The sequence below is a fragment of the Callithrix jacchus genome, chromosome 8, assembly GCF_049354715.1.
Source record: "Callithrix jacchus isolate 240 chromosome 8, calJac240_pri, whole genome shotgun sequence".
NCBI classification, from domain to species: domain Eukaryota; kingdom Metazoa; phylum Chordata; class Mammalia; order Primates; family Cebidae; genus Callithrix; species Callithrix jacchus.
Window position 1 is genome coordinate 92976196 of NC_133509.1, and position 23518 is coordinate 92999713.

A 23518-nucleotide genomic window follows, 5' to 3' on the forward strand; every position below is an offset into this window, starting at 1 on the left:
AATGTAACTAAATTAAAATATAGTAGAATTAAAAATTCAGTCTCTCAGTTGTACCAGCCACATTTCAAGTGCTTAAAACCATGTGACTCACTGCTACTCTATTGGGCAGCGCAGATGTAGAACATTTCCATCAGTGCACAAAGGTCTGTGAATGGTGCTGGAATGTAGCAGAGAGAGGCTAGTGTTAGGGAAGAGCATGAGCAGATACATTTCATCAATTGTTTAAAAATATAAAATCTATAAAGAATACAGAGATGATTTACTAATAATACTTTTAAGATATTATTTTCAGAAGTTAAGAAATTAAGTTCTTTGTTGATTTTTTTAACTTGTTTTAATTACTAAGAATTGTACATATCTTGGTTAAAAAGAAAAAAAGCTAACTTGGGTTTTTTTCAAATGACCAGATTTCAAAATAGATCTTTATCCAAGTATATTTTTAAAAATTATATGTTAAATTTTCATCACAGATTATACATTTTGTTTTTTGGACAATAAATGAAGTATTATTTAGCTTATAATAAATCCTGATATTTTTAAAGTGCTGGTTACATTTTAATTTACTTTTCTTTTTTTTTTAAGATGGTGACTCACTCTGTCACCCAGGCTGGAGGGCAGTGGTTTGATCTTGACTCACTGCAGCCCCCACCTCATGAGATCACTTGAGCCCAACCTTTGGAGTAGCTGGGACTATAGGCACACGCCACCACACCAGGCTAATTTTTGGTATTTTTGGTAGAGACACAGTCTCACTATGCCGCCCAGGCTGGTCTTAAACTCTTGAGCTCAATCCATCTGCCCACCTTGACCTCCCAAAGTGCTGGGATTACATGCGTGGGTCACTATGCCTGGACCTGTATTTCATTAATTATTCATTTTATAATCTAATGACTATGGATAAATTAAATTTTTAGACAACCAATGTGCTAAACAAAATATAAGCATATCTTTTTTTGTAAGTAATTCATTAATAATGGAAGCCATTTATAATGAAGCTTTTTTTTTTGGTAAAATATAATCTGAGAAGTTAGGGGATTCAGAATTGTTCTTTTGAAAAATATTCTTTTTCTGAGCATAGGAAGTAGGAATCAATCTGTTCTTACTTTATATTTCAGGTAGTATCTCCCAGCTGTAATGATGATATCACAGTGAAAAAGGATCAGTGTTTAGTTCGATCATTTATTGATTCTAAATTGTGAGTAATGAATCCTTTAATGATGTTACATGGGAAGAAAAAAAATGGAATTTCAGTGATAGAACCCTCCCCCACCAATACTTTATTTTTAAAAGTCTAATCATTCATGAACTGAGAAGTTGTGTCCTAATGTGTTTTGACTTTTTGTAATGTGGGATATTTTTCACTGATAAATTTTATATAAAAACTGTGAAAAACATTATGCGAGAACAAGATAAAGAACAGTTTTTTGGTGGTGGTGGTTGTTTTTTAGCAAAGCATGGTATTGATTTTTTTCCTTAATTGTAAAATCCTGTATTTTTATCATGTATAGTATGTGACATTTATTATTAACTACAAAGCTTATTTTTTAATCTGTATTACTGGAGCAATTATTTTGACTTTTTTCATGATTGAAATTCAGACTTTTAGAAACCTTTTCATAAACTCATCTCTGCTTTATAATTTAAAAAAGTGAAATTAAAAATTTTTGAGTTATAGTTCTCTGTGAAAAATTTAATAGTATAATATATCTTATAGCGATAAAAATATTTCAATATTCCTATCTGGTAAATGCGCTTTTTTACTAAAATGAAAAATAAATTTCAGAAGTACTAAAATAGACATTGTTGTCTACAAGTGTTGAAAACATCATGCTGATATAAATTATCCCGTACTATCTGTAGGAGGATTGTATAACCAGTGTACCAAATTGAGTATATAAAACTTCAGAATTAAGATAACTAGCTTTGCCTGTATTACCTCTTCTTACCTTTTATTAAGGACATTTATTAATAAAATTTATTAACATTTTATAGACAATATTTTGATTTTCAGGTTTTTATTTTTCTATATGTTAACATGGACTATTTAAGTGATAATTTTTATTGAATAAATTGTTCTCCCTTCTTCTCTATAATTAGTTACTCTATAGCAAGAAAGGACATTAAAGAAGTAGACATTCTCAGTCTACCAGAATCTGAACTCTCCACTAAACCAGGTAAAATAAGATGAATTACCCTATTATTTTATGTTGTAGCTCTATATGGAAAGTAGCAAATAAAGCCAGACTGATATTCTCTGGTGCCATTTTAACTGTTTAGAGTTGATATTCACTCTTACTTGATTTTTTTTAAAATATCTAGATATATTTGATTTGTGATTATTAGCTGTTTAACTTTTCATATTTTATCATTAAGATTTTTCACAGTATTCCATAAAGTAATAACAAATGTTCATATAACATTATAACTTATGAAATATGTTCAGGCTTACTGTATCATTTTATAAATGACAGCTGAATTTGAATTCAGGTCTTCTGATTCTGAATGCCATGCCTTTTCTATTGTTCCATCCTGCTAATTCCATAGCAACTACTGAAGTACATTTTCACTCTTAGGGCTTCAGAAAGCAGGCATCTTCTTAAAAACTAGAGTTGTTCCTGATAATTGGAAAATGGATATAAGTGAAATCCTTGAGTCATCCAGTAGTGATGATGAAGATGGTCCAGTTGAAGAAAATGATGAAGAGAAGGAAAAGGAGGCCAAAAAGGCAGAAGAAGAGGTGGTAGGTGTACTTTGTTTGTAACAAATAAAAACATCTTAATACTCTCTAGTGAAAATAATACCTTCATATATTTTTTCCTCTGTTTAGATTCTCTGTTATTTGTTTCTGTCCATTTCTAGCATTGCTTGATTTGGGTGTTGAGAAAGCTTTTTGGCTTTATAGCATAGTGTGTAAATCAGAACTAATTTTTAGTAAGAGGTTACAAGAAAATACTTTTTAGATTAATTAATCAACAAGTGCAAAATGTTTTTTTCTGGATCTTTTCCAAAACAACCCCAGAGGAAAGAAATGTAATTTTTATGTATTTTATATGTGTTAACTCATTACCATGTGAAGTAACTGTTACCCTACTTTAAAGGTAAGGAAAAGAAGGTTGAGAAAAGTTAAGTAACTTTTCCAAGCTGGCACAACTAAAATGGGTAGAATAGGGATTTGCACCCAGGTCTGGCCTGTCTCAACTTCAAAACCTCTTTCAGAGATTTCACAATATTTAAAGGATAATTAGGATAAAAAAAATCTTATCCAAACCCCAAAGAAAATTTCATTTGGCAATTTGATAAATTGTTGAAAAGATTTAGATTGTATGTTGTAAGTGCTAATGGTTTTCTTTGTAATATTGCCATGTCATTTAAAATATGCATATAATTGTAGGAAATCATTCATGGAGTACCGTGTGATTGCTTATATGAATACTGTTGTCTATTCTGCAGTGTTGTATCAAATGGGATAAACTGTCTAGTGTATTTTTGATTGTTGTGGGTAAAAGGGCTTAGGGGCAAGACAAAGACAATGAATTTACTGAAAAGGGGGACCTATTTGAGCATAAAAAATATTTCCCTGGAAAAATGTGGGATGCTTGTTTTCTGTTTTAAATACACAAATATGAATTTATGAAATGAAATGAGTATACTCGTATGTGATGAAGGGCATACGCTATTTCTTTCCTTTTACTTCCCCTGCAGTATTTGTTTTTTTTTACACTCTGAAATCAGAATGGCGGTTCATACTTACAGGCTGCCTACAGAGTTGCCATAGTAACGTGCTGTTGGTTTTAAGTGAGCATGCTCGGAAAGACAGGAAGGTTTAGCAGAGGCTTGGCAGGTTGCCAATGGAGGTTTGCCAGATGCTTTGAAATGGGCTGTCTTTCTTTTCCTTTCATGTAATGTCTGATTTTTATGTGGAAGAGAATGTAAGTAGTGCTGTATAACCCTGCGGATGCTATGCCCTAAGAGGGAAAGCAAATATTTGCAAGTCAGACTGAAAAATGTCCAGACCCTGTACTGATTAAGTAGAAGGGGAATCTAACCACTTTGCATTTGAAAGAAAATGCAGCATATAGGTAAGATTTTTTTTGTATGTTTAGTTACCATTTTGATTGCCAAAAATGGAATTAAATAAGAAATTTAGATATTGATGATGTAGCTGATATGGAAAGACTCATAACCAAGCGATATTCTTTCTTGTAAAAAAGACAGTAGGAGTCTATTTTTAGAATATCAATGGATGAAGGCTATTTTTCTAAAACAAGATAGATTTTGAAATGAAAATGGTAATGAGACAGTTTGGCAAAATTCAGGATTTAAAGTCAGAATATTAAATGTGATTTTTATATTTTATCTGTATTTATTTATGGATTATATGTTTTCAGGATAAATAGGCCACATTTTCAGGGTGTGAACTGTTGCAAATCTGTGATTTAGCTTTTGTTTTTTGAATTAACATTAGTTAGGATCTTATATTGCCCTATATTGAAGAAAGATTAGTCTCTTTATTTTACTAATACTTTTAATTGGTGTCCCTTACAGAACGCATTTTCCCTACCCCCACCCTCTATAAAACCCTGAAATTTTAAACAAAGGGTAAAAAGAGCTTTGTAGAAAGTTGCAGAGGGTGGCTACAAAATAGTAAATTGTAAGTAGTGCTCTTATTACAATAATTAATTTAATAAATATTGTCATGCTTTATTCAAGCTGGGAGTGTGCGTTAGTAAAAAAAGAATGAAGAACAGAGGCAAAGCTCTGTTACCTATTGTTTGCAGGTAATAGTAAATAAATTTTTAAAGGTAAGGAAGCTTACAAGGATAGTATCTTCTTAAAATGTGTCACCTAAATTATGAGCCTGTTACAATTAAATGGATCAAGAAGCTTTTCATCTACTGAAAAATAACAGCAAAATTGCAGAATTTAGGAACTGATTCATATGGTTATTTATTTTCCAGATGATCAATTTCATAGCATGTTTTATTGAATCACTAAACTAATTCTTTTTCTGTGGCCATACTGGACAATTTTCCTGAGTGAAATTTTGTTGCTTTAGAAAAAAATCAGCTGCATTTCTTGCTCTTGGTTTTGAGATTTAGTTGCTGAATCATTGTAACTTGTCTTAAACAGTTATTTTTTAAAAGTGTAGTATACTGGTAAACTGAAAAGCACTTTATATACAACAAAGAGGAAGGGAATTACTATGGTATAAAATGAATAAAAATCTGATAAGCCATGGCCTACCTGGCTTAGTCATTATGGGCCTTTACCACCATGTAGGTGAGGCTAAGTTGTTATATTACATTACAGATCCGAGTCTTCCCAAAATGTAATGATGCTATGCTTTTCATGAAGATTCAGTGTTGCATTACAATAATCAAAAAGATCTTTTATAAGGTTCTCCAAACCACTAAAACAATACTATACTCTGTCATTTTGTGTTTTTAGTATAGCAAGCAAATTTTATACAGTAGAATCATACAAGTGTTAGATACTTCTGTAGTGTTAATGGGCAGTGAATATTGTTTTTATATTTGATGCTTTGGGTATTTTAACTCGCCTTAATAAGGAGATGTGAGATTCTGTGACTTTACATGAAAGAGCACCTTTTCTACTTAATATTAATTTGAATTCCTAAGTATTGGTAGTTCAGGATATGAGTACAAGATATATATCTCATGCTGTTACTCTATGGGAAAAGATTGAGGATCTGACAGAAAGTAGGTTTTATCTATATTGATGACTTTAAATTTGAACTCAATAATTACATTGAAAAAAGCCCTGGGGAATATTTTTATGGGTATTACTTAAATGTTTTTGTTAAGAAATTTTTGTATTAGAAAAGATATTACTGGATTTTCACTTTTGAAATTGATTTTTAAAAAACCTGTAAACATATGTAATCATATTAATTATTCATTTATTCCTGACATATTTACTTTGGATAAATCAGGAGAGTTTTCTAAGGGTAAAATAAATGGATGGTTGTTCATAAAACTGAGTATCAAGGGGAATGTGACTAGTCTTAGCTTTTTAAATCACTCTGGCTTATAATAAGTAGGCTTATATGTTGGGCCCTTTTAAACACTCTTATAATTTCATATTTAGTAATGAAAATTTGAATTCAGTGAATTTTTAAAGAACTGCCATTTCTCTAATATGGGGAATTATCTAGGGACCACTGGTACATTTAATGCCTACAATTGTATTCCACTGTTGTAAAAATTTGTAAGTGTTTGAGTTTGTTTATTCATGGAAACATGAATATTATTCTGATGTTTAATTTCTGTTATTTGTGCATACTTATATATCTTTTTGTGGATTGTAAAGGCATTCGTTGGTGGTCATTCAAGATTACTTTAGGTATAAACTTAGAGTAAATGCTTCATAACTTAGGGAAACCATGCTAAGTTGGTAGAATTTAAAGAATATTTTAAATGTAATGCTAACATTTTAGGTATTATCTAATAACTTGAATTGGCAATGAAACATTTCTAAGCAGATCCCAAAAAGCCAACTTTCCATGAATAATTGAGACTTTAGCTTGCAAACATGTATAACAACTCACTTGCTAAAATCTTAAAGTTTAGCCCTTTAAGCAAACAAAAATGCCCTTATGTATTTAGCAGAGTCTTTCGTCACAGTGTTAGTATAAGACTCTAGCCCAATTAGGGTCCTCTAATCAGATTAGTAAGGATTCAACATATGTACACACAAATAGAGCTACATACAGCTATATTATATCTTAGCTCGAGACATTTATATTAAACTGCCAATGAGGATTTCATCTTAACTTCTAGGTACTCAAACTCAGTATGTGCAAGACTGCATTCATCTGCTTTCTCCCTAAACCTATCCTTTTCCTGGCTGATGTTAATTCATTTTAATAGAAGCAACATCTACACAGCTGTCCAAGCTAGATATACGTAAATCACCTTGATTATTCTTGTCTTACACCCCTGTCCAATCAGACACCCAGTCCTTTCTCTTCTACCTACCTGAATAGCTCTCACATTTGCCCACTTCCTTTGGTTGCTTTTCTCTACTTTCTGTCAATCTTAGTCCAAGCCACTGTTCTCTTTTACCTAGGCTAATGCAATAACAATAACAACTTAATTGTTCTTTCAGCATTCATGCTTGCTCTCCTCCAATCTATTCTCTATACTGGATCTACAATAGTTTTTTTTTTTTTTGAGATGGAGTTTTGCTCTTGTTACCCAGGCTGGAGTGCAATGGCGCGATCTCGGCTCACTGCAACCTCCGCCTCCTGGGTTCAGGCAATTCTCCTGCCTCAGCCTCCTGGGTAGCTGGGATTACAGGCACGCGCTACCGTGCCCAGCTAATTTTTTTGTATTTTTAGTAGAGACGGGGTTTCACCATGTTGACCAGGATGGTCTTGATCTCTCGACCTCGTGATCCACCCGCCTCGGCCTCCCAAAGTGGTGGGATTACAGGCATGAGCCACATATGTGATCCTTGAAGAATAAAATAACTGTAGGGAACAAAAGAGGTTGTGGTTTTTATTCATTTGGATTAAAATATTTCTAAAGCATATTACATAATGCTACCTCTTTCTAAAAGCAGTATAATGTGTGTTATTTAATGTAATATTTACTCAAGATTTAATTATTGTATTCTTTTAATACACATACTGTCTTGACTCTTAGCCCTTACACTAAATGACATATGTCTGTAAAGATTGTGAATTTTTCTCCCAGTTTTCTTTCTTCTAATCTTCATATTGTCAGTCATCAGCTTTTACATATGACAACTTTCCAGACAGTTCTTCAGAATTCCACTTGGGGCGGAGCTTATCGATAACCTACGTAGTCATTTTGACCTATGGCTCACCGGAGTTACCAGACTTACTGTTGGTTTTGTTTGCTTTTCACTTTAAGTTAAACCTGCAGTGTAACTGAAAGTTAAAAATGTTAAGCTTTCTTTTTAAATTTGTCTTTATTTGATGTTTCACTGAGGTGTTGTGACAACAAAATATATCTGTCGTACCAGAACATACATCAAGATGCACTTTTCATTATACCACTATTAAAATGTTTACCTTTTGTAGGAGATACAAACAAGTAAAGATGACCACACCAAATAATCTCAGATTATTCATGGAGACTTGATTTTTAAATTAAGACTTTATTTAATCCTCACAAGAGTCTATGAAAATACGTATATAAATATATACATATGAGATTGTCTTAGAGTGCATTGCCTTGCCTGAAAAAAGAGATTATGAAGGGAAGTTAGATACCTTATGCCATAGTTCCGCCCAAAGTGAACTTTCTTTTTCTTTTTCTTTTTTTTTTTTTTAAGACAGAGTCTCACTCTCTTACTCACACTGGAGTGCAGTGGCATGATTTCCACTCACTGCAACTTCCACCTTCCAGGTTCAAGTGATTCTCGGACCTCAGCCTTCTGAGTAGCTGATATTACAAACATGCGCCACCATGCCCAACTAATTTTTGTACTTGAAGTAGGGACCAGGTTTCACCATTTTGGCCGGGCTGGCCTCAAGTGATCCTCAAACCTTGGCCTCCCAAAGTGCTGGGAATACAGGCGTGAGCCACTGTGCTCAGCCCCAAAGTGAACTTTCTAGAACCTTAAATCTCCTAGAACTTTCTCTGTTTTTGTTTTTTTCTTTGTTTTATAATGAAGAAAACAGATTCAGAAAGGTTTCAAAATTTTTTACAGGCTTTTAAGAAAATGTTCTCTCCACATGGACACAGGGAGGGGAATAACACACACTGGGACCTGTCGGGGGGCGGGGGGACAGATAGCATTAGGAGAAATACCTAATGTAGGTAACGGGTTGATGGGTACAGCAAACCACCACAGCACAGTTATGCCTGTGTAACAAACCTGCACGTTCTGCACAGGTACCTTAGAACTTAAAGTATAATAATTTTTTTTAAAAATGTTCTCTCCTCTAGATTATAAGGTCTGTGAAAGCAGGGGATGTTAGGGTTTTTGTTTTTTACTTTTCCTACCAGTATACTTATCTATCAGCTATCAACACAGAGCTTGCTTGGCTCATATTAAACCTTCATTAAATGAATGGAGTTATGCAATTGTCTTAGCAAATTACTCTTTGAAATAAGGTGCTGGTCCTCTGAAACATAGGCAGAAAAAAAAAATACGGTGCTGGAAGATTTGTTATAAGGTTCTAGAAAATTCACCTTTTAAGGAGCTAAGGGATAAGATGTCTAACTTTATGATACCTCTTTTCTCAGACTGTGTACTCTCTAGGCAATCTCATTTTCTTACATAATTTTGTTAGTTTGTAAAATAATTTTTGCTTAAGGCAGCTTGGGATATTTTTCTGTCACTTAGAGTAAAAGTTCTTGACTAACAATGCTTCTGCTTTGTATTTTGTTCACCTTATTCCAGGTGTCTTCCCTCTGGTTTTTTCCCTTCCTATTTTCATTATCCATGAACATCTTTATAAAACATAGGTTATTCCTCTGGAAACCTTTTATTGGCTTTTAGCACCATTAGGACGAAGTCTGGGTATTTTATCACAGGCTTTAGAAGTGTGCCTGTCATGATTTGACCCATGTCCACCTTTTTATTCTCCTTTCCACTGTTCTTTCATGATATGGGACTTCTTATAGCTCCCCTGCTACTACTTAGATATTGTTCAGAAGCTGCTGTTGAACTGTCATGTATATTACATTGAATATTGCCTTTGTGTTCCCCATTCCCTTTGTTAGTATTAAATATGATAAGAAAGATAAAATGCAAGTTTAAAAAACTCAGAAAATGAGTAAATGATAAACAGCTGAGATTTAAAAAAATTCAACAGATGTCTATGTAGGAACAAAGAGGGCTCTACCTGAATTAAAGTGGGTGAGTACAGCTTACAAATGTTCTATGCTTTCATCTTAGTAAGTTGTTCCGGTATTTCACATTAAAAATAATCAGGGTATTTAATATACTACAAATTTAAAATTTTATACAAAAAAAATGTCAGGACTGGAATCGCTGCTTCCTTCGTGTTAGTGCTCCAGTCCAGACATGCCCTCAGAACTGCCACTTCTGATGTACTCCTTGCAGTGCTTAACTCCACAGAGTGGAGCTTGCAAGGTGCTGTCTTAACACCTCTCTTTCCATGATAGGGATCTACCCACTTCAGAGGACTCCTGCCGCCTTCAAACTGGGCCTCATTTTTGAGGTGGTAGGGATTGAGGAGAGGAGAAAGGGATTGTAAGAGCTGAGGAGTATGAAGACTTGTGATGTAGTTTCAGAGTTGGGGTGAGAAGGGATGCCTATGAGGAAGGCCAGAAGAGGGATTATAGACAGCATCATGAAGGGGAAACAAAGCTGCCTGTGTCCAAATTAACATTATTTCACAAAAGTCCTTTGCTATCGAAAAAAATTGAGTACACCCCGCCATACACGCAGAAGAGAGGAGGGTTAGGTAATTATTAAAATTTTTTTTTTTTTTTTTGAGACATAGTCTTACTCTGTCACCCAGGCTGGAGTGCAGTGGTGATTATAGCTCACTGTGGCCTCAATATTCCAGGCTCAAGCCATCCTCCCAGCTTAGCCTCCTTAGTAGCTGGGACTAAGACTACAGGTACACATCACCATGCCTGATTAATTTATTATTATTACTATTTTTTATAGAGACAAGGTTTCCCTGCATTGCCCAGTCTGGTCTAAAACTCCTGAGTTCAAATGACCCTCCTATCTGTCCCTCCCAAAGTGCTGGGATTACAGGCAGGAGCCACCGTTCCTGACCAAAAATTTTAAGGAATTCCCATAGGGGTTCTTGAAACCTGAGAATACCCATCAATACTATGAACTGTCACATACAATACACAGTATAGGGAAACCACAAAGATAAGTTTGGTTATACCTTTCCCCACTTTTAAATGTCAGTATTTGTGGGACCTATCTGTTATATGCTAGGAAGCTATCCCAAGCCACCATTTAGAACTATGTACAAGTTACATGGGTCTGAGGGGCTAAGTTAATCATCTTTTACTGGCATATTTTGACAATTTGGACACTTTCTGTACACATTCCTAATGTGTGTTGAAAAGTAGAGTTGCTAGCTAAGAAAGTTAATAGCTCCTGCAAAAATGAGGTATGACTTTATTTTTCAAATTAATAACAAATTGTATTTGTCTCTGTATTAGTCCATTCTCACATTGCCATAAAAAACTACGTTAGACTGGGTATTTTGTAAAGAAAAGAGGTTTAAGTGACTCACAGTTCCACAGGCTGTACAGGAGGCATAGCTGGGGAGGCCTCAAAAAACATATAATCAGGACAAAATGTGAAGGGGAAGCAAGCACATCTTCCTGTGGCAATAGGAGAGAGAGCAAAAGGGGAAGTGCTATATACTTTCCAACAACCAGATCTCATGAGACCTCACTTGCATAAGAACAGCAAGAGAGAAATCTGCTCCCATGATCCAATCACCTCCCACCAGGTCCTTCCCCCAGTATTAGGGATTACAATTCAACATGAGAATTGGGTGGGGACACAGAGCCAAACCATATCAGTTTCCCATCCCACCAAAATGGTAGGAAGTCTATTTACTAGAATTTGTGCCATTTCCAAATGTATAATCATTCATTTTCAGATTAATATATTTGGACAAGGGATATGTTGAATGCCAGCAAGTCATCGGCCATAACCACCTGTGTTTTTTTCTTTTTCTATTTTTTGAGACAGTCTCACTCTTTTTGCCCAGGCTGGAGTGCAATGGTACACTGCAACCTCTGCCTCCTGGGTTCAAGTGATTCTCCTGCCTCAGCCTCCCGAGTAGCTAAGATTACAGGTGCGCAACAGCATACCCAGCTAATTTTGTATTTTTAGTAGAGTCAGGGTTTCACCATGTTGGGCAGACTGGTCTTGAACTCCTGACCTCAAAGGTAATCTTTCAGCCTTGGCCTCTCAAAGTGCTGGGATTATAGGGGTGTGCCACTGCACCTGGCCCCACCTGTGTCTTAGAAACATACTTGGCTGGGTGCAGTGGCTCATGCCTGTAATCCCAGCACTTTGGGAGGCCAAGATCAGTGTAACAAGGTCAGGAGTTTGAGACCAGCCTAATCGACATGGTGAAACCCCGTCTCTACTAAAAATACAAAAATTAGCTGGGCCTGGTGGTGCACTCCTCTAATCCCAGCTACCTGGGAGGCTGAAGCAGGAGAATTGCTTGAATCTGGGAAGTGGAGTCTGCAGTGAGCCACTATCGCGCCATTGCACTCCAGCCTGAATGACAGAGCGAGACTCAGTCTGAATAAAAAAGAACGAATGGACATTCTCAGCTATTCTTATTTTCTCTTTCTCTGACTCCTCTTGCATTTATATTATCATAAATCTTAGGTCTCATACTCAACGAATGTGAAACAAGAAAACTCTACACAATTCATTTGCACAGGTTATCATTTTCATTCACATGAGTGTCTAAACTAAATGCCAGTCGTTAGTGGTAAAATTATGAGTAAGCCAGGTGCGGTGGTTCTCTCTCCTTCCCTCTCCTATCAGTCACTCTGCCTTTCTGTCTCTCTCTCCCTCCCTCTTACCTTCATGGGTGGACTGTTATAATAGCTTCCTTTTCCCTTCCAATCCATCAAACTTATTCTTGGCTGAGAAAATTTAAACATACACTTCTGATCTAATTCTCTTTAGCTGTCTCAAACCACATCTAGCCACAGTATCAAGTTTCAATTCTTTAGCATACGATTACAAAGTCCTTTCCTAATCCCAGCCTGCCTTTGTCAGTCTCAGGCTTATGCTGTTTCCTTTAGCTCCAGGGATGTTTACTATTTACATTTTGAAGCTGCCTAATACTACCATTGCCAGTTCATCTCAAGCAGAACCATTCATTCCCTCACTTGCTACTCTTGTATTCTTTTATGTGTTTTACAACACATTGTGTTATGTTGGCTTCTTTTACCTTTCTATACCCCCTGCCAAACTCAGAGCTGCAAAAATAGAAGGTACCATGTGTTCTCATTTTAATCCACATTGCTTTTGAGCAATCTCTGATTTATGATAACCATCAGTAAATGTTTGAACTTAATCTGAAGACGTGCCTAAAGTCAGAAAATTCACAATCTAGTTGTGTAGATAGATAATACAACTACTTATAATAGTAAGCAATATATACTAATACTGACTAAAATCGGACATTTCTTGAAATTATGATCATGAATGTGACTTTTATGTCCTTAACCCCTTTCCTGGCTCTCTGGCATTTTACTGGGTACATAGTTATTCTTTACATGTATAAATGTAATGACTAAACAAAGGGAAGAAGTCTCCTCAGCATGGTCTAGTGGACCCCTACCTCCAATTCTTATAATCTTCTCGCACTCCAAAACCCTTAGAAGATGCAACAGCCCCAGACCTTGACCAGGAGATAAATTGCTATGAAAATGCCATGAACAGAGAAAGCAAACCGTGATAGCAATTGAGAGCCCTATACAAAAGTCATAAAGTCACATTCTTCTAATTGGAGGCATTTTCTAGCATATGCAGTTTTACTCCAAGGTAACTAGCAGCATGGCTGTTTTCAAAAATAATTATGAGGGGTGGCTTATTGTAAGAGATAATCAATTTTAATTTTCACAGAAACATCAGATAAGTTCAAAACTTTGTTTATAGCCTCATCTTTTATTTGTTTATTTTTTGTGGAAAAGAAATTTCCCCTCAGGGCATTTGTCTGTAAGTAGAATTCTTTATTCATTTATATCTTCTTTTTATACTGATTAACTGTACCAAAACTTAGAATTTTATGGCCATAGTTTCTTATGAAACTAACTTTTAAATAAAATACAGTTAAATTTTATATATAAAAATATGTTCTTAATCATAAAGAATTTATCAAATGTTGAGTACAACCTAATTTGCAATTGATGATTGTGTTTACTTGCATTGGGGAGCAACTTTGATTTTAAATTAGCACCCTTTTAAGGTATTGCTTTTACATATATTCAATACAGAAATGTTATCTGACTTCTGTAGGATCATAAATACTGGAATGAGGCCCGGCGCCAGCACTTTGGGATGCTGAGTTGGGTGGATCACCTGAGGTCAGGAGTTTTGAGACCAGCCTGGCCAACAGGGCAAAACCTGATCTCTATGAAAAATACAAAAATTAGCCAGGTGTGGTGGCAGGTGCCTGTAATCCCAGCTACTTAGGATCCTGAGGCAGGAGAATTGCTTGAACTCAGGAGACAGGTTGCAGTGAGCCAAGATTGTGTCATTGCACTCCAGCCTGGGCAACAGCAATATTCTGTCTTTAAAAATAAAAATACTGGAATGAAGTTTTCATCTAAAGAGAAAATATTATAATTACTCTTTTTAGGGCAAGGGCAAAGCGTAGAGCCAGTCTGGCATAAATGGTTTTGGTTTTGATTTTTTCCCCCACACTAGAAGTTCTTAAAATTATTATATGAAGTGGTTCCTGGGCTATTGAATTACTTATTTTCTTGAGTTAACTCACTGGCAGTTAACTTTGTAAAAGCAGTATTTTTAAATTCACATGGGGAAAAAACTGCCATCTCTTGATTTTGAGCATTAAGTAATAAATTTTTGTTGATTTTTGACACATTTTAAAACTTGGATTTAAATTTCTTTATATTTGGTAAAAGTATTTCAGTGTTATAAATCATTATGAATGAATGGACTAAAAGAAAAGAAGAAAATAATGTAATAAAAGATCTTACTCCCTTTCTCTTAATATCCTCATGGTTTTTTATTACATGTTTTAATCAACTACATGCTTATTGATCCTGGCTCTATTATCAGCTATTATTAGATAACATAATTTTAAAGTGCCTGTTGCCCTCTGGACACTGAACATGCAATGTTTATTGCTTGAGCATTGCCTTTGCTTTGAACATGGCTTTGTAAGGACAAAAATCCAGGCCAGATGCTGTGGCTCACACCTATAATCCCAGCACGTTGGGAGGCCCAGGCAGGCAGATTACCTGAGGTCAGGAGTTTGAGTCAAGCCTGGCCAAAGTGGGAAACCCTATCTCTATTAAAAATACAAAAAAATTAGCCGGGCGTAGTGGCACACTCCTGTAGTCCCAGTTACTTGGGAGGCCGAGGCAGCAGAATCACTTGAACCTAGGAGACAGAGGTTGCAGTGAGCCAAGGTCATGCCATTGCACACCAGCCTAGGCAGCAAGAGCAAAACTCCATCTCAAAAAGAAAGACAAAAAAAGACAAAAATCTGAGCTCTTCTTTTAGAACACAGGAGAGTAATACTCTAAGTTATGGTCATTTATATGGAGGAAACATATCAGTGTTTTGTTTCTCTGTAGTATTGCTAAACTTTAAGAATTTTTAAAGGATCTAAATCAGTAATTATATATCTAGTTTCCTTCCCAAATTAATTATTTTCTTCCCTAAGAATTACTTCTCGAAGTATTTTATCTTATTTTTAGTTGTTGCAAAGTCAACTTCAGAGACCATAATAGAAAGGCAAAAGAGGAAACTGAGATGAGGGGTGATGAGGTCTAGGGCAAAATAGAATTTGTATGACTCACTCAAATGCATTTAAATTTCTTTAAAACACTGTGCCAGGCCAGGCGTGGTGGCTCACGCCTATAATCCCAGCACTTTGGGAGGCCGAGGCGGGTGGATCACGAGGTCAAGAGATTGAGACCATCCTGGTCAACAAGGTGAAACCCCGTCTCTACTAAAAATCCAAAAATTAGCTGGGCATGGTGGCACACGCCTGTAGTCCCAGCTACTCAGGAGGCTGAAGCAGGAGAATTGCTTGAACCCAGAAGGCGGAGGTTGCGGTGAGCCAAGACCGTGCCATTGCACTCCAGTCTGGGTAACAACAGCAAAACTTCATCTCAAAAAAAAAAACATTGTGCCATCTAAAGAAAATCCTTGGCCACTATAATGTTTATATATAAATTACCTTTATATATACACATATGATATAATGAATGTGTGTATTATTGTGCTCATCTACTAGTATATTTGTGTGAACCACATAGTATTTTAATAGGCTTAAAAAAAGTACCAAGTAAGGTGAAATCTTAACACTCCCATTTTATTCCTGAAACTTTTCCACTTGTCTAATCTTAGTCCCTACAGTGTTACTCAAAGGTAGAGTTAAAGTGGTAAATGGGGTGAAGGGTAGACATTGTTTATCTTCATAAATATGACTTAAAATCTGGCATTGTGGGATAATTGAGAAATTTCAGATTTTCCAGCTTTATTAAAGTTTGATGACTTTGTGATGGCTCACAAAAACAAAAGAAGACATGTATCTTTTCCAGTTCACTGTGCCATATATTTATATATTTTATCTTTGCAGCCTGAGGAAGAACTTGATCCTGAAGAGAGGGACAACTTCCTCCAGCAGCTTTATAAGTTTATGGAAGACAGAGGTATTTTCATGCTCATTATTTTATTTTATTTTTATCTATTTTACTTTAAGTTGCGGGGTACATGCTCACTATTTTAGAGTAGACATTTCTTTTACATGTTTACATTCTAAATATATGCATTGCTTTTGTTAGTATTACAGATACACAGTTTTGGATTTTATTTATGTATTTATTTATTTTTTTGAGATGGAGTTTCACTCTTGTTACCCAGGCTGGAGTGCAATGGCGCGATCTCGGCTCACCGCAACCTCTGCCTCCTGGGTTCAAGCAGTTCTCCTGCCTCAGCCTCCCGAGTAGCTGGGACTACAGGCATGTGCCACCATGCCCAGCTAATTTTTTTTTTGTATTTTCAGTAGAGATGGGGTTTCACCATGTTGACCACAATGGTCTCGATCTCTTGACCTCGTGATCCACCTGCCTCGGCCTCCTAAAGTGCTGGGGTTATAGGCGTGAGCCATCACGCCCAGACTGTTTATGTATTTATTTTGAGATGGGTTCTTGCTTTGATGCTCATGCCAGAGTGCAGTGATTTGATCCTGGCTTACTGTAGCCTTGACTTCCTGATCCTTGACTTCAGTGATCCTCCTGCCTCAGCTTCTCGAGTAGCTGGGACTACAGGCACGTGCCACCATACCCAGCTAATTTTTTTTTTTCTAATTTTTTGTAGAGATGGATTTTGCCATATTGCCCAGGCTGTTCTCAAACTCCTGGCCTCAAGTGAGCCTCTCATCTCAGCCTCCCAAAGTGCTGAGATTACAGGTGTAAACCATCGTGCCTGTCTAGTTTTGGATTTTAAATAAAGGCTAGAATCAGTTACACCTGATAATAGTACACTATTTGGAATTAAACGATTAATATCTATTTTACATAGAAACGAAAGTATTTTGATACAGTTTAGTTTTCCTTGTCACTTAAAAAGCTAAAAAATGTTCTGATATTTCAGAAATTGAAAGTGACCAGTCATAATGTTAATCTGCATACCCACTAACTACTCATGATGTATTTGTGGCGAATAAACTAGCCTGATCTTTGTTCTCAGCAAATTAAACATAAAGGAGACCAACCATTATCTGAAAAGGATAATATTTCTAATATAGGTAGTATAATAGAACCATTGTAAACCATCATATTCCTTGGCATTTGTTAGTCCTAGAAAATCTTAAGATAAATTGGTCCTAAACATTCTGTGCTGCCTTCAGAAATCATCCTTCAGATTACTTAACATTGGTTCAAAGCAGTGAAAATGGAACCAGGGTGTAAATGTTATCTTTTCTATTGTGTTTGTTTATGCCCACATTTTTTTTTTTTTTGAGACAGAGTATTGGTCCGTTACCCCATCTGGAGTGCAGTGGCACGAACACAGCTCCCTCCAGCCTCCACTTCCTGGATTCAAGCAATCCTCCCACCTCAGGTTCCCAAGTAGCTGGGACCACAGGCACACACACTGCCACACTCAGCTAATTTTTTCCTTTTAATTTTTGTAGAGACAGGATACTGCCATGTTGCTCAGGCTACTCTCAAACTCCTGAGCTGAAATGATCTTCCTGCCTTGGCCTCCCAAAGTACTGGGATTACAGGTGTGAGCCACTGCACCCAGCCCTATCCCCAAGCTTCTTGAACCAGCAACATTGTTGGCCATACCATGCAGTCCCAATGTTTATCAGTTTTTTACTCAGTTGAGTAAAACATTGTTTTACCCAATTCATTGGCAGTTAAAGAGGTGGCTTTATTAGTTTTAGAACTATAACACCTAAAATCTGAAGATCCCAACAAAGCTATATAAATAATAGAGAGAATATCTTGTATTGTCTTACATTGTTTAAGGTTAAATATGTGCCTCTAATTAATGAAATTTGGGAAATTAGAATTTGACAGCTTTGTTTTCAAATTAGTGTTTTTCATTTGAATAAACGTTTTGTTTCTACCTACTTATATTGAAAAGGTACTCCAATCAACAAACCACCTGTTTTGGGCTATAAAGATCTCAATCTTTTCAAACTCTTCAGACTGGTTTATCATCAGGGTGGATGTGACAATGTAAGTATGAAGTTGTTCTTTGAAATACATATGATGTGATAAAAAGTTAAATGATCTTATATGGCATTATATGCACATTAGAAAATAAATACATTTTCTTAATGAACATAGAATATTAGGATAAAGATTATTTCCTGGCCGTGCATGGTGGCTTATGCCTGTAATACCAGCATTTTGGGAGGCTGAGGCGGGTGGATTGCTTGAGCTCAGGAGTTTGAGACCACCCTGGGCAACATGGCTAAACCCAATCTCTACAAAAAAATACAAAAATTAGCCAGGTGTGGTGCCACATGCCTGTAGTCCCACCTACTTGGGAAGCTGAGGTGGGAGGATCACTTGAGCCCAGGAGGTGGAGGCTGCAGTGAATCCTGATTACGCCACTGCACTCCAGCCTAGGTGACAGAGCGAGACCCTCCACCTCAAAAAAAAGGAAAAAAAAGATTATTTTTCTTTCCAAATGTTAACACAAAAACTTAATTTTCCAGATTGATAGTGGTGCTGTATGGAAGCAAATTTATATGGACCTTGGCATTCCTATTTTGAATTCAGCTGCTTCCTACAATGTAAAAACTGCTTATAGAAAGTAAGTAGTATAGTTTATTCATCACAGAATACGTATTTATAAAAAATATTTTCCATTTACTTTTTTAACAAGAATACATTAATCCAGGAACATAAAAGTTAAAGAAAGTGTATAAGACGATTTAGGTTAACAGATGCTTGTAACTAAAAGTTACTTCAGTGCATCAAATCTGCTTTACTCCCTTTCTTTTGTTCTCCTGATTACCTTTCCAAAATCAGGATGCAGGTAGTGTCTATGATTATGATACATGTTATAGAGCTATATCTTTTGGGGTGAACAGCCTTCATATCAAAACTTACGGTAGTTATGTTCAGTTATCACAAGCTCAGACTTCGCAGGATGGCATTTTATTTCATGATCACTTTCTCTGTTTATAATTCTATCTAAAACACCGAAAAAATAGTAACATAGAAAATAACAACACAAAATTATTTTTAAATTACTTGGGCTTTACCTTTAAAAATGTATTTAGTAACATTCAAGTTAAATGCAAAGACTATAAGATTTATTAAATGAAATATTGTTTGTTTAGGTATCTCTATGGTTTTGAGGAGTACTGCCGTTCGGCAAATATTCAATTCAGAACTATTCATCACCATGAACCAAAAGTAAAAGAGGAAAAAAAAGACTTAGAAGAATCAATGGAAGAGGCTCTTAAATTAGATCAAGAAATGCCTTTAACAGAAGTGAAGAGTGAACCTGAGGAAAATATTGATTCAGACAGTGAAAGCGAAAGAGAAGAGATAGAATTAAAGTCTCCGAGGGTGAGTTCTTAATACTAACTTTATCTGGTTCAAGTATTATTTAAAATTTTTTATTATAGCCATTTTAGTATAGACACAAAAGTAGGTTCACTACAGTGAACTTAGTTTATTTTCCAGTATTTGATGCTGCTTACCTAGCTACTTTTTTCTAAAGATACTGTACAGTTATTTCCTCTACCTGAAAACCCTTCCTTCTGTTTTCTGTTTATGTTTGATCAAGTAATTCTCATCTGGAATGAATTCCTTTTTTCAAGTCTTCTGCTAAAGTATTACCTCATTGGTCACCTTACCTGAAATTGTAACCTGTCTCCTCTCTTTGGAACTCTCAGTCCCTCTAATGTTACGCCTATCTGTAATTTACTTATTTATTCTGTTTATTGTGATTGTCTATTTTGCCTCACTCTACACTAGAATCACATTCCACGAGGTCAGGGAGTAGTATTTATTTCATTTATTGACAGATCCCAGGCATTTAGAATACTGCCTGGCATATAGTAAAGGCTTATTAAATAAATGCTGAATAAATAAATCTCCTCTTTAAAGTGCCTGTGCCCCGAGCCAGATGGTATCTTGTCTTTTCTGTAACTTTATAGCATATTGTGTAGTTCTGGTGATGTGTGAATGTACTCTGGTTGTATCTTCCAACTCTGCTCCTTCTCTCCTTTAATATGTCAGGTCTGTTTAGGAATTGTCATCTACCATTTGGATCAGTGTCCAGTGATGTTTACATAGTAGGGCTTATCAAATTTTAGAAAGAGAAAGGAATGTACCACACTATCAAAGAAGGTTAATTAATATGTCTTATTTTTGGTGAAATGATATTTAATGAAAGAGAATATGAAATTGCTTTCTGTTATAGTTGTTCAGAAAGCAATTTTTAAAACCGTTCATTCTTTCATGTAGTAAATGGAATCTTGTAGTGAATGATACGAAATTTCCAAATTGGTTTTTTTTTTTTTTAATTGTGGTAAGTACATATAACATAAAATTTGCCACCTTAACTCTTTTTAAGTGTACATTTCATTGGCATTAAGTACATTAACACCAGTGTGTAACTGTCACCACCGTCCAGTTCCAGAATATTTTTACCTTGCAAAACTGAAATTCTGTGTCCATCAAACAGTAACTCCTCATTCCTCCCCCAACCCCTAGCAACTACAATTTTACTTTCTGTATCTATGAATTTGATATTCTAGGTACCTTTATAAAAGTGAAATCATACTGTGTTTGTCCTTTTGTACTAGCTTATTCATTCAGCATAATGTTTGCAAGACGTTATGTGGTAGCACGTATCAGAATTTTCTCCCTTTTTAAAGGTGAATAGTATTTTATTGTATGTATTATGGACATACTTTCTTGTTATTACCTAAAAACCTTTCTCGTCCTACATAAAATATCTGCAGTGTGCTGTCTAGTATATATGAACCATAGATCTAGCTTCTCCAAGATTTTTCTCCAATTTTTTACTATTTTAAAAAGTGCTATAATATATTTGCTTGTAAAAATATCCTCAGCACATATATAAACCAGGCTTCTAGGCTGGGCGTGGTGGCTCACGCTGTAATCCCAGCACTTTGGGAGGCTAAAGTGGGCAAATCACGAGGTCAGGAGTTTGAGACCAGCCTGGCCAAGATGGTGAAACCCCATCTCAACTAAAAATACAAAAAATTAGCTGGGCATGGTGGCAGGCACCTGTAATCCCAGCTACTTGGGAGGCTGAGGCATGAGAATCACTTGAACCCAGGAGGCAGAGGTTGCAGTGAGCCAAGATCATGCCACTGCACTCCAGCCTGGGTGACAGTGCCAGACTGCGTCTCAAAAAAAAGAAAAAAAAATAAGCCTTCTAAAAATGGCATTTCTCACCTGTAGTCCCAGCTACTCAGGAGGCTGAGGCAAAAGAATCACTTGAACCTAGAAGGCAGCGAGCCGAGATCATACCACTGCACTCCAACCTGGGTGATAGAGCAAGACTCTGTCTCTGAAAAAAATGAATAAATAAATAAAAATGGTATTTCTGGGACAAAGTTATACAGACCCAAATTTCATAGCAGTTGTTTTCATTCATTTACCTACAGATATTTTAAAAGCACCTGCTAGGCTGGGTGCAGTGGCTAACGCCTATAATCCCAGCACTTTGGGCCGCCGAGGCAGGCGGATCATGAGGTCAAGAGATCGAGACCATCCTGGCCAACTTGGTGAAATCCCATCCCTACTAAAAACACAAAAATTAGCTGGGTGTGGTGGCTTGCACCTGTAGTCCCAGCTATTTGGGAGGCTGAGGCAGGAGAATTACTTGAGCCTGGGAGGTGGAGGTTGCAGTGAGTGGAGATTGCGCCACTGTACTCCAGCCTGGTGACAGAGTGAGACTCTGTCTCCAAAAAAAAAATAATAATAAAAGCACCTGCTATGTGACAGCGGTATGGATCTAAGGAGATGGAAGTGCTGTCATAGAACTTGCATGCTAGTGCTTGGTGACAGAAAGAAATTTCTTTTCCTGCCTTTGAAGTGTAAATAGCACATAGCCAGCAACGAAGAAAAACATTTGTTTACTGAGATATTAATTGTATCCTAATGCTCCCTAAGTTGCTTTTTTTTAATCTGCTTTATTCAAAGAGGAGAATTCTGCCAGTGTGTAGAAGTTGCCTTGAAGAAGAATCTAGGAGATAATGAAATTGCTAACCAGTTATGGTCATTTCAGCATTCAGTGGGCTAGGTAGAAGCTAGTGGGGGTAAAACATGTTGCTGTTAGCCCAGGGAGCTCTCCAGATAGTCTTTCAAAGAAGCCTGCTCACTTTTCTGCTATTGATGCAATTCAGTCCTTTTAAAATGTAATCCACAAATACAATGACAATGTAAATTTTGTCTTACTAAACAGTAGAATTAGAGACCACAGAGGTTTTAAAAAAGCAAAATTCAGGGAATTGGTTTTATTATTATTGTGTTGTATCATTAACATTAGATAATTTTTAAATTTTTATTATAGTCAAGAAATAATAAAAGTGAGATAAAATGATATAAACAGAGGAGAAATTTTTTATTTCCTTTTTATTGTTTTTGTTTTCTTTTTGCATTCAAACAGATTCTTACAGATATCTTATGTAGTATGTAGCCAAAGTAGACCTGGACATAATTAAGTAATTTATATTGCTTATTCTTTTACTTTCTTTTTGAGACGGAGTTTCGCTCTGTTACCCAGGCTGGAGTGCAATGGCGTGATCTCGGCTCACTGCAACCTCCGCCTCCTGGGTTCAGGCAATTCTCCTGCCTCAGCCTCTTGAGTAGCTGGGATTACAGGCACGCGCCACCGTGCCCAGCTAATTTTTTGTATTTTGAGTAGAGATGGGGTTTCAACATGTTGACCAGGATGGTCTCGATCTCTTTTTTTTTTTTTTTTTTTTGAGATGGAGTTTCGCTCTTGTTACCCAGGCTGGAGTGCAATGGTGCGATCTCGGCTCACCACAACCTCCGCCTCCTGGGTTCAGGCAATTCTTCTGCCTCAGCCTCCTGAATAGCTGGGATTACAGGCACACGCCACCGTGCCCAGCTAATTTTTTGTATTTTTAGTAGAGACAGGGTTTCACCATGTTGACCAGGATGGTCTCGATCTCTTGACCTCGTGATCCACCTGCCTTAGCCTCCCAAAGTGCTGGGATTGCAGGCTTGAGCCACTGCACCTGGCCTAATTTACTTTCAAAAGGAAGAGAAATGTACAAGTGAGTTGATTGGTTTTCAGTGCCATGTTTCAAGCCAGAGTC

General features: G+C 36.3%; 1 protein-coding gene across 3 annotated transcripts in view; it reads left to right on the top strand.

Moving 5' to 3' along the window:
• ARID4A (AT-rich interaction domain 4A) overlaps nucleotides 1-23518 on the top strand; it is a 71776-nt gene that overhangs the window by 24002 nt on the left and 24256 nt on the right. For all 3 annotated transcript variants that reach the window (XM_009006092.5, XM_009006093.5, XM_017977129.4), the window contains exons 9-15: nucleotides 1116-1195; nucleotides 2098-2174; nucleotides 2574-2740; nucleotides 16307-16379; nucleotides 18322-18416; nucleotides 18902-18999; nucleotides 19532-19763. In XM_009006092.5, the coding sequence (XP_009004340.1) occupies nucleotides 1116-1195; nucleotides 2098-2174; nucleotides 2574-2740; nucleotides 16307-16379; nucleotides 18322-18416; nucleotides 18902-18999; nucleotides 19532-19763 (822 nt within the window). The remainder of the gene's footprint in view (nucleotides 1-1115; nucleotides 1196-2097; nucleotides 2175-2573; nucleotides 2741-16306; nucleotides 16380-18321; nucleotides 18417-18901; nucleotides 19000-19531; nucleotides 19764-23518) is intronic.